Source organism: Calypte anna, chromosome 1, assembly GCF_003957555.1.
Source record: "Calypte anna isolate BGI_N300 chromosome 1, bCalAnn1_v1.p, whole genome shotgun sequence".
Lineage (NCBI taxonomy): Eukaryota > Metazoa > Chordata > Aves > Apodiformes > Trochilidae > Calypte > Calypte anna.
Window position 1 is genome coordinate 174,790,083 of NC_044244.1, and position 12,678 is coordinate 174,802,760.

The window sequence follows — 12,678 nt, forward strand, 5'->3', positions numbered from 1 at the left end:
TAACAAATGAAGGCAATCCCTGTCTGTATAGCTTTTATCTTCCTTTAGATAAAAAAGTAAATGTGAGGAGTAGAGTGGCAAAAAACAGTTTTGCCCTGTTTCTATGAATCGATTCTCCCTGGGAATGCTTATACCATACAGGAACCAGATGGATTCCAGTTCCTCTGAGGGTGAGATGACAACAGCAGCGGGAGCAAGGGGGGAAGTAAAATGTGACAAGTTATATGGTGTGAGGCTCACGTTTCCCAGGGAATGGCCTGTTCTTTCTTTATGTAGCATTGGACTCTCCTTAATGGGAATCCACAGAAAAATGCTGCCTGAATCCAACATTTCTGAAATCTAAAAGAGGGTCAAATTGTTTTTCTCCAAAAAGATACTTAGATGTCCAGAGAGCTGTGTTTTCAAATGTATTCAGGTGTCTAATAGTAAGTAAGTAAGTGAGTAAACAGGAATTTTAATTAAAATATATATATACATATATATTTGAAAACATTTACCTCTGGCTCTATGCAAAATTGAAAGCAGGGTTTAGTACTTGACTGTGCCCACATTTACATGTTTAAATAGTATTTTCAAAATGGTTTACAGATGGTTGATTCTTATTGTTAACAAAATTTCAGATCACAGTGCTTTTCTGAACACAGAGTTCATTCCCTTTGAAAAATATTACTTACTTAATTTGCTTATTTTTATTCATTTCTTAGTATTATCAATTAAAAATATTTTGTGATTTTAAGGCAATGTAGAAATATAGAAAAAAAAAAAAATCCTTATTTCCATACTTCTAAAAAATTCTTATCCTCACCCATGGATCATTTTTAGAATATTTTATCAGAAATTTAAAAATCTCAAATGGTGTCAATCAGCATTAAGGAAATTACAGTTTTGAAAAATGAAAGATAGAATGTGGCATGTGTCACCACAATGACAGATACTGCTTCATTTAATTTTTCAGTCACATGAGTGATTTGGGAAGGGCTGTCATCTGTCTGCCCTGCCCCAAAACATCAGAAAAATGGTAAAATGACAACTCTCAGAAGAACTCTTTCTAGCCTATCTGCTTTAGCCATGTTTCCCTTGCTTAGTGTGTGTGTATTCTTACTTTTTGGAACAATAAATTGCTGGGGTTTTATAACAGACTAGAACTTAATTTTTGAAAGAAAATAGATTTGCAAAAACCTGTAGCCATAACAATCTGGTAAAAAAACCCCATAGGTGTTAACAGAGACATGAACTTTAAAGTCATACATGAATTAACATCAGGCTTGCTAACAGCCAGCAAACTGCCTGCTGTTGATTTTTCTCAAGCTTCAACTGTATTGCATCAATCATAGTCTTAACCCTTCTCAGATCATGCATTGGTGTTTGGGGTTTTTTTGCAAGTTCTGTAATAAATTTTAATAAATGCACTAGGATATTTTAACAAGACTTTCGCAAACTTGCTTGGATGGAAGCAAAAGGAGACTGACATTATTTACAGAAAAACTTACAATCAGTTCTACCTTTTAAATTCAGCACATTGATACTCTCTTAAAGTTTAAAATAATCTCCATTGGTGATAAAACTGCCTTCAGGCTTTAGTATTATTTTAAATAGGTGATGCTCAAAAACTCTTTAAAAACTGAACTGATCACCATTTCATGATTACTCAATGTACTTTAAGAATGCTAAAAATTTTCGTGTACAATAAATATTATCAAGACCTAAAGAGTTTTTCTATTAACAACCACATTTATAACAAATTATCTCACAAACTGCCTATATCTACAGGTAGATAACAGTAATCATGATATTTAATGCCTTAATTTACTCAAAGGAAACGTGCTAGAAAAATTTCCTGTTTGCATCTCATATATTTCTATTCAAATCCTACTATATGATATCAGAAAATAATAGCAGTACTAAAAAAAGTGAAAATATTAAATGATCAAAAATAAGGTATTTTTGAAAAGTGCAAAAACTGAAACTTACAGCAGCAATACTAACCTTAGAACCCTGGACATGCAACAGACAAAACAGACAACAGATCACAACAATAAAAGAAAAAGAAAATTAATTAAGTTAACTAAAAATACAATGCAAAATTGAAGCAAATTAGTATCTTGGATTTATACATTTGTTAAGTTTATAATTAAAACAGCAAAACATTTCAGCTCAGCATGAACATTCAAAAAGAAAGACTTTTAAGAGAGCTATGCACAGGGAAAGGAAAACTGCAAATCTTGTATTATTATGGACTTCATGTAAACTCTGATTCTTCCAAGCCATTGTACATCCTTTATACAGCACACAGAGCAATTTCATGAAGCAATGTAAGGCAAAGTAATGTGTTCACTGATTATATAGAAATAAAATGATTGTTGCAGAACAAGCCACTTAACCGAAATGTAATAAAGTAGTTAATCTTTGTATGAGGAGGTAAATATGTTTAAAATGCTTTGACAAAACAAATGTAAATCACAAAAAGCAAACTGGCTCTCTATGCATAATGCTCCTTCCTTTGAAGCAACACATAACTCTCTATATTACATCTGGGTACAATTTTTTCAATATAAACTAATATCATACTGTATATCTCAATGCTTTTGAACCACAGGAAAAAAGTACAGATTCACTAGGCCTTGGGGACTTTTTTAGTCTTCAAATTTCAGTGCTCTCTATTAAAAAGCTATGTAAAAAATTTATGTTTTAAGTTTAGGATCTCTTATCGCAATAGGCTAGGAACTAATCCTTCAGTTTTCCCTAGTTACATTTTAAAAAGAGAAAGAAACTGAATTTCCCAGATTATGTCAGTATTTTGCCATTTAAATAGTGGAGAAATCTAATATAATGAAAAGCAACTGTTTTCTGTCCCTTTTGAACAGAAAATACCATGTTCAACCAGTTTTTAACTGGACCAGCCTGGTAGCTGGATACACCTCAAGAATTAACCTATAATTATTATCTTCTGATTGATGATATTTACATCCATGGGCCACTGCTGAATCTCAGAATTGTTCTAGATCATGCAGTACTTGTGGCATCATGTAAGTCATGAACATGATAATGCTAATGCTATATACAGGACATACAGAAAAAATTATCTCATCTTGGTATTTACATGACAGACTTAATAAAGCTGTCTTTAAATATTTAATTCAATTTTGTAGACAGCTGTTGATATAACACCAGCAACCCTCAGATCACAATTTAGGAACCGCTGTTTTACCTGCTATAAGCAAGAATTACAATTACAGACATCACACCCTAAGTGAAAAAAACAAAAATAGTTGCAAAGGGTCTGGAAATCTACTCCCATTTGTCACAAATATTTCAACTTCTCAAATTTCTTTTTTCTTACTCAATGTCCATGGCCTTGTCATGGCTGCTTTCCTTGCAGTAAGGAAGGATTATTTCAAGTTCCTATCTAGTAAATGGTGTGCTTTCTCTAACAGGCCCCCAAATATGCTTTTTTCACACTTTGTGCACCATCTTAAAATGTCTTTCTTATAGCTCTATTTAAACAAAAGCCTAAAAGACCACCTCCACTGAAATAATAATAAAAAAAACCCCATGGTTATTTTATATTTTATTATCTCCTTTTAGTATTGTCAGAGCTATCTAATATGTCCCAATTTAACAAACAAGACATCAGAATCAGCACTGAAACACATACCAGCCTACATTGTAAAACATCAAAACTGATTATTTTTTTTGTTAATATTTGCTTCCACTGTAATTGTCAACCCTTTAAAAAAACATCAGAATTTGAAGCAAGTCTTTGTACAGCCCCTGAGACACAGCCCGTGAGTGGTACAGAACTGAAATCTAGGGAAATACTAAAACATGAGGGAATAGATGGGTGTAAATTGCAGTAAATTTTTGCCTGTATTCCATATAAATATATAACCTTCTGTCTACTCTTTAGCCACTTACAGATTTGAGAGTGGTTTTGTTTTGGTTGGGTTTATTTTTTGCTTTTTTTTTATTCATATTTAAAGGCTCTGATGCACAGCACTATTCAGATAATCTTACACCAGAATAAAATAAAAAAAAAAATGAAGGTGAATGGCAGATTTTCTACATGTATTCAGTAGTGAGAAAATTCTACAGTAGAGAAGGGAGTAATTTTCCACCCAACCCAAGAGAATTACCCTTTCACTAAAAATACTAGCTATGCAAAGGAAAAAGCATTTTTGAAATGTGAAATTCACCAATTATCTTTTTTTTTTTTTCCTTTTTTTTTTTTTTAAGAGAAACTATGACAGTCCTGCTGTTTCAGCAAGGGAGAGAACACAATACAGAATTTTTCCACAAAAGAAAAAATATTTGCAACTTCTCCAGTACTCTGAAAGTCATTTTGCTAGATTTAACTATTGGTTATTTTCTGCCTACTACCTTAATTTAAGCATCTAATATTAAGAGTCTAGTCTACTAATGAGAAATAGGTAAAATGCCTTAAAAATGAGAGGTAATGGTACAAATGTAATAACAATTAACTGTATAGCAAACTTAAGAGAGTTCTGTAACATGTTTAAGACTATTGAAGAATCAGGAGCCCAGGATGAGGCTTCACTTAAACTCAAGACACACTGAAGTCAAGGGACTGTGGATAGGTAGGAGTGTGAGACAATAAAGGTACTATGTGTTTCTGTGTCATCTTTGTTAGAAAAAAAGCCGAAGCTACCTCATTAAAAGAAGCTGGATTCAGCTCCAATCATTGCAGTCAGGGTATCCTAAGGTATCTGGCTGAGCAGCCACAAGATGTCTACATCAGAGACAGGTGAATCATTTGCTTTCATCTGGTAGATCTCCATTTCGCTAAGAATCTAGTCCATATATAAGTGCTTCAGTTGGATACCTCAATTTACCTCATTCTTTTCCTGAATTCCATTCTATCATCCTGAAGTAAAAGTGTAAAATGACCTTTCCTGTCTGTTACATAACCTTTTAGCTCCTGTATTTCACTGTTCCAGAACAAAATGTAAATTGTTTTTAGAAGTTGATGTCAAAATGTCCTGTGCCACAAATACAACACCCTACTACTTTAAAATTTCCACATGGTCCCAAAAGGCCTTTATTGGGAATATTTGAGAAGCTTCATGAAAGCGAAAAAAAGAACAAATGAAGTAAAAAGAGCTTATAGTTGTTGATAAATTGAATTGTTTTCTACAGGATATATAAAATGTGAGGGTTCTGAAAACCTAGAAACTTCCAAAGAATACACATGGAGGATCAGAGGCTTCCAAAGACAAACAAACTGAAGAAGACAATGACTTTTCATGGATTCAAACAGGTACACCAGGAGATACGACTCAAGCACAGCTGATATGATTAATAAGGACATGATTAACCACTCCTTTCATAATATAAACAGAAAGGTACATAGACCTTATATATTAAGTAGGCTTAAAAAAGACAAAGACAAGAAGTGCTTCAAAGGTTATATAATTATTTTGTCAGACTCCATGCCATAAGATATTAGGGAAACTAAAAGTGTAAGTAGCTTCAATTAGATAAAATTAGATGAGATCTAGAAGTATAAATTCCTTAGTAATTATTAAACATGACAACCCAGCTCCCTCTCTAGTTATTAAAATCCTAAATGCTGAAATGAAGTATTACTAGAGCAATCAATATGCTTGCTAAGCCTTCTACATTTGGACATAGGCAGCATACAGCCTTTTTTGCCTTTTGAAGGCAGAATGCTAAACCAACTGGGCCCTTGGGCTGACCCAGAAAGTAGCTTCCACAATGCTTTTGTAACAGTAGTGCAGTACTGACTGACTGGACTTCTTGTACCACGTCCATTTTAAATTTCAGAATCAAAAAATTGCACAGAACATCAAAATCAAACAGAATCACAGAATGGTTGAGGCTGGAAGGAATTTGTAAAATGCAGCACAAAATTTGGAGTGTTTATCTTGGGGGAAAAAAGTGACATTAATGTAATTAACTAGAAACAGGAGGTTCCATCTGAAAATCAAAAATTACTTTTTCAGTTATGAGGTATCTGAGCACTGGCACATGTTGCCCAGAGGGGTGGTGGAATCTCCATCCTTGGAGATACTACTCAAAAGCCATCTGAACACAGTCCTGGGCAGCTTGACCTAGGTGTTCATAGCTGGGCAAGTTGGACCAGATGTCTTCCAGAGGTCCATTCCAGCCTCAGCCTGTCTGTGATTCTTTGAATTGGTGAGGTAAAGAGAGTATTGGCTCTTTCCTTCCTTCACTGTTACTTTGGCAGAAAGTATCACTAGAAAGGCTTGCCATAAGCATTTTTATGCAGTGAAAGCATTATATTTATCTTCCAATGAGTATCTTTTGGAAGGAGAGTGAGACAGCCTTTTGTAACTGATGTAAGCACTGGACTACCTTGCCCTTACAAGGCTGAGAAGAAATATATTCCTAACCAGAGTTTATCCATTTCCTCCAGAGCAGATCAATATTGAGGCAAGAGTAGCTTCTCTAAGAAGGAGGATGGATGTGCTGGGCCCCTGGTAGCTCTCACAGTGATGAATAAATGATGAATGAATCCCCCTTCCTGCTCGTGTTTATGGATGGGGAATGACAGAAGAGGAATGCAGTTGAATGGGAGGGAAGAAGCTCTCTGCTAGGTGGAAATGATTATGAAATAATCATCTAGATGACAATGGTTACTTCCAGGTTAAGTCAATTTGTGATTTTATCAATTACTTCTGGACAATCACTTTTTTTTCTCTTTTAAAATTCCACAGAGTAGCATTTATTCAGTTTGAAACCAGCAACTGATCTTTTAATGACTTAGTTTATTTCAGAATTTCTTCTTCTCTTATTATCCCAAACAGATGGTAAAACTGAGCAATTATATAATACATGCAGTCCCCATGTAGTGGAGAAATTAATGCATAAACACAAATTTTAAGATTTAGTCTTTTGTATCGAGGCCTGAAAATCTCTGCTATTGCACAAAGTTAGTATCAACACACAGTATTTTAACATATGGATGTGGAATTTATAATGGTGCATCAGGTATCTGTCTGTGCATATATATTTATTATCCACAATAGAGGCAAATGGTGAACTTCAAAATTGTTATTGTGCTGAATGGCTCTGCAGTGTCATAATCCAGGATAAAAGCTAAAAACACCAAGACTGTTTAATGGAACTGCGACCTAATTAATGCTATGCCTGTTTAATACTTGTATATAAAAGATGGCAAAGAAATCATCTTAATTTTCAAAATATGTCTGAAAGGTTTGTTTTAAAAAAAAATTTTTCAAAGTCTTTTTAACTAAAGACTGATGTCTTTAACTACAGCCTGCATGTCAAGATAGTTTGGTGTGTCCTCTCTCCTCCTTTCAATTTCTAGAATTGAAGCACATGCAAAATCTTTTATACAGCAACCCTGATGTCATTCTTTGTGGCTAAGGAAAAATGAAGTTTTTCCTGTGAGCACTTTTGCTCAAAGCAAATATTTCCACAAAAACAGTAAAGACACAGCATTTAACCATTAATTACCTGGCTGAAAGTCACATTAATGTTTACCCACCATACATTCCTAACTTTCTAATGAAACAGTCATAGAATCATAGAATAGAATCATAGAATTGGCTGGGTTGGAAGGGACCTCAGAGATCATCAAGTCCAACCCTTGAACCACCGTTGCGGTTGCTAGACCATGGCACTGAGTGCCACATCCAGGCTCTTTTTAAATATCTCCAGGGATGGAGAATCCACTACTTCCCTGGGCAGCCCATTCCAATGCCTGATCACTCTTTACGTAAAGAAATTCTTTCTAATATCTAACCTAAACTTCCTCTGGCACAACTTAAGACCATGCCCTCTTGTCTTGTTGAAAGTCGTTTGGCAAAAGAGCCCAACCCCTACCTGGCTACACCCTCCATTCAGGGAGTTGTAGAGAGCGATGAGGTCTCCCCTGAGTCATAGAATCACAGAATCACAGAATGGTTTGGGTTGGAAGGGACCTTAAAAATCATCTAGTTCCAACCCCCTGCCATGGGCAGGGACACTTCCCACTATACCTGGTTGCTCAAAGCCCCATCCAACCTCTCTTTGAACACTTGCAAGGATGTGGCATCCACAGCCTTCCTGGGCAACCTATTCCAGTCTCTCACCATCTTCACACTAGAGAGTTTCTTCCTAATGTATAACTTAAATCTACCCTTTTCCAATTTAAAATCATTACCCTTTGACCTATCACTACAAGGCCTTGTGAAAAGCCCCTCTTTAGTTTTCTTGCAAACCCCCTTCAGGTACTAGAAGGCCACTATAAAATAAAGTCTCCCTGGAGCCTTCTCTTTTCCAGGCTGAACAATTCCAACTCTCTCAGCCTGCCCTTGTGGAAGAGGTGCTCCAGCCCCCTGATGATTTTTGTGGCCTTCCTCTGGACTTGCTCCAACAACTGCAAAATAGTTTCTTTCACTAGCTAACTAAAAGTAATGTCAAGTAGCCTCAACTGCTAAACGGCTAGAGCAAGGAACAGAGTTTTCAGTGCAAAACTCCATCTGTAGCCTTCAGTGCCCACCAGCCACATCACTTTGGAGGAGCCTTTTCCCCTTCTCAGCCTCACTTTCTCCCCTGTCAAAGACCTGTATTAGGCAATACTAACTGCAAATGCTCATGGGATGTTAAAATAAATCATTTAGTGTGAAAGACATAGTTACAGATATTGTATGCAAAGCCAAGACATCATATTCAGATACTGTGATTACTATTGACAATAATGCAACTGTGATCTATTTTTACAACATGCTAAGAAGATCAGAGTTGATAAAAAAATCAGCCTATTTCAGCATAAGATTAAAAATAATAATAATTAAAAAACAGTCAGAACCTAATTAAACGAAGAAGTAAACAGAATAGTGAATGGATGACTTCTGGTATCATTTGGCATGCAAACAAATGATGCCCAAACAAAACAGCTTTATGAATATCAGTGACTGGCAATCATAAATTATGTATTTTTTTTACATCAATAACTTGCAGCCATGATCCTGTTAAGTCTTTTCTTTTAAATAAAATAATAAATATTTCTAAAAATGTTATTCTCATTTAATACTACTTCTTGAAGAAAATTAATTTGAATCAAATGCAAAATATTATATATCCTCAGTATATCAAAGCTTAACAGTTTTGCTTATAAACTAAAGGTTTTTTAAGCAGTTTGTAGAGAGGAGCAAGAGTTACTAAAGACAAAAATTCAGCTTCAAATAGTGGTTTGTATTAGTAAAAACAATTTCTAATATAACCACTAGGTGGAAATATTGTACTTACAGTTGGGGATGTGGCTGCTGACAGCAACGGTAAAATTCCTCCACAAGCAATAATAATGTTGTCTACCATCTGGGAAATGAGGTGTATTGTGTTGTGTACAAAAATAATATTTTCATTGCTATTGACGAAGTCCATCACAGACTTTGTGGAGTGACTGCAAGAACAGAGGAAAGGATGGGTTAAAACCAAATAGCTAAAACAGAAGTTGAGGTAAATTTATCCTTCACAACCAGACTGTGAATGTTTCTTTGATATAAAGGAAAAATCTTCCCTACAAAACTTTGCATGTAAATTGTCTAAAAATATGAACAGGAATACTCTACTGAGCACATTGATTGCTGTCTATTTTCACACCTGGAGGAGTTTGAGATGCCCAGCTGAGAACAACAGCTTACAAACCTTTTATTCCCACCAATTAGTACTTCACAGGCAGTTCTTCTGAAAGCAGTGGGGCTCTTTCTTCAGCAAGAAAGTTATTACTTATTATTAAGAGTTTACCACTCAGCATCAGTGCCATTTGAAGCGCCCTTTTAACAAGCGCTTGTGTTTTAAAAAAAGAAACTTGATAATGTGGTGATACCTTGATCTAATATTTAACTTTGGTAACTAATATTAAATTTAGCATTAATAATAGCTTTGCAAGCCACAGCCACTAATAAGAAGCTGAAATCTCAGCAGGTCATAATTGGTGAGAAATTGTCCCATGAAGCAGTCACTTCCCAAAACTACGAAACATCATTAAAATATTGAGGAATACTCAGTCTGTAAGTATGTTCTTTTGCCAAAGCAACATTCTTGCCAGCCAGCAAACAAAAATTAACAGCTTCATTTGAAAATATACAAACTGAAGTCCAATCTCCAGGCAGTACCTAAATAAAACAATAAATCCCTCCTACACCTTCAGACAAAAAACCCAAACAAACAAACAAAAAAACCACAAAAAACCATCTATTTCATAGTGACTATCACAGAACAGTTCAACAAATGGAAATTAAATGCAATATAAATTGATCACTGGATATAAATAGGCTCAGGTTTTCTGAAAATGGACTGTTTGTCTGGGAAATCAGAATAAATAGTCTGTTATACCCAAGGGCTTTGATAAGAGTACTTTACTAAGTATTTCTGTTCAAGTGTAAGAAAACTCCATAAATATGACCACCAAGACTTAACTAACACTAGGAGCATGGCACCACCAAAAGCCAATTGGAAGGAGTGATTCCTTAGAAAACATTATAGGAAAGAGATTTTATTCATAAGGTATGGAGGTAGAGAAGCTCTCTTCTAACTGATCAGTTGAAAAAAATGTCCATGAGCAAACATACATTCTTCCTTATGTCTGAAACAAAAGAGGCAGATTCTAATGCTGAAAGAACAGCTTAGTTTAGTTAGGTGCGTGTGAGTTACACAATTTTTCAAGAAAACATAAACTGTTACCTGTGAAATAGAGCTGTTACAGGTTGGGAAGGGGTGAAAAGTGAAGATACAGGAGGGCACTTCAGCTAACACCAGGTGTTTCCCTTTCCCCTACCTACAAAAGGGGAGTTCAAGAAGAACCAACCACCTACCTTCTCCAAACATGTACATCTGTTTCTAGTGCAAAAAGCAAGTCTGTCAGCAGCCTCTGGTGCATGGGAGACCATTTGAACTCTGGGATACGAAACATGGTTGTGCGTGGGCCAGGACTGAACTGCCGCCGCTGCTCCTCTGTCATCGGCATTCCTCGAAATCCCAAGTCAACGCGTAAGTCCCGGTCTTGCTGGGTGACTGAGCGACCCTGCACTGCCTACAGCAACAAGAAGTTCAAACATCATCGTTACTTTCTTGTAACGTGTTTATGAATGGATCACACAATTTGAGAAAAGTGGGGGCTGGAATTGGATTCGAGCACAAACTAAAGGGGAAACTGATAACCCAAGGCAAGCAGTACCCTTCAGTAAAGGAACTGCTCTAGTTCAAATCAGACTGAGGGGCTATGAAGTCTTCCTTTCAGCTGTTCACTGATGTTCTACACTTAGATTCTTCACTTGAAGTATTACAGAAAAGAAACAAATGCAGCACATACAAAGTCAGAACTGACAAGGCTTTATTTATAGGAAATAACTACTATTTTGTACACAATTTTCTTTGAATATTTGACCCAAAACATGGACAAACTACACAGCGATGTTTTTGAGGACTCAGTGTACTTTTACAGTGCTCTTTCTTTTTCAAAACCGATTTATTTATCTGGTCTTTTTAGCAGGATTATTAGAAAATCAAGTCTAATCTCCAAAATCTCATTTTCTAGATTTTTTTAATAGTTTAACAGTTTTATGTATCCTCAGAACATTCTTTATATTTTCCAAACAGGTGGTGGGTATGAATTTCCTTCTCTTTCAATCATATACATAGTGATGACTGTTTCCACTTGGTGATTAAAAATAAAAGTAAAAGATACACATTGAGGATATGATGGAGAATATTGTGAAGGAAAAAGTGGCAAAGAACAAACATTGTTACTGATTTTGAGGCAAATATTCATGTGCAAAACCTCTGAAAAGACGAAATGTAAAGATCCTTGAAATTATTTTGAAGTGACTTTAGATTAGTTGATAATGGGTGAAATAGGAAGTACACTTGCTGTGCTCACATACTTGTTTTCTGATTTTAGCATACTGTTTTAAATCTGTACATTTAAATGCAAAAAGAATTTATTAAATATTTTGCTATCACTGTAAAAATGGAAGTGGCATTGGACTGAGCTGGAAAGCTTAGGTATGTAGCCTGTATTTTGATCTTCTGTAGCCAGCATTTTGACAGCAGGGCAGGTTTCCCTCATTCAGTTTGACCTATCTGAATCCGAATTGTTACTATTACTTCCCCTGCTTACATTTGTCTTAAGGTTATCTTTAAATTATTACTTTCTTTTGTTCTTAGACTCATCTAAGATTTGCAATTTTTGCATGAATCTTCTGCACAGTAGTTTCAATTCTATTTTCAGTCTTTGTAGTTAGGACCATAGTTAAGTTCATTTCATATTCTTCAGTACTTGGCTTACTACTGAGAAAGGCATTAACTCTTCTTGGATGTAAGCAGGAGGTCCCATCTCTATTTTGCTGTGCAATTTGTTGCTTCCTGTTACTATATTTGAACAAAAGACAGCTTACAGAAGTATTACTGATAAGGTGGGGAGCTGACTGTACATCCACTTCTAGAGAATTTGAGGCTAGCAGCTCCATTCACATATCACTTGCTCTCTTTTGGTTACAGCTACAGGTAGCTCATGTCAGCAGCCCTAATGATATCATAATTGTACCAAACTGTACCAAAACAGGAGAGCTTTTGGGTAAAAGATTAGATAGAGAATAATACTGCATTTGCAAGAATGGACTTCGATGTACATTGCATAAACCACCATGAAACCCAACTATCTACACTTAG

At 35.5% G+C, this 12,678-nt stretch overlaps 1 protein-coding gene across 3 annotated transcripts in view; it reads right to left on the reverse strand.

Annotated features, from left to right (window-relative positions):
• NBEA (neurobeachin) overlaps window positions 1-12,678 on the reverse strand; it is a 464,261-nt gene that overhangs the window by 307,591 nt on the left and 143,992 nt on the right. For 2 of the 3 annotated variants that reach the window (XM_030449922.1, XM_030449935.1), the window contains exons 23-25: window positions 10,824-11,041; window positions 9,256-9,409; window positions 1,987-1,995 (exon numbers count right to left, since the gene is read on the reverse strand). In XM_030449922.1, coding sequence (XP_030305782.1) covers window positions 1,987-1,995; window positions 9,256-9,409; window positions 10,824-11,041 — 381 coding nt within the window. Of the gene's footprint in view, window positions 1-1,971; window positions 1,996-9,255; window positions 9,410-10,823; window positions 11,042-12,678 lie in introns of all 3 variants that reach the window. The other variant, XM_030449928.1, reaches the window with a different exon arrangement.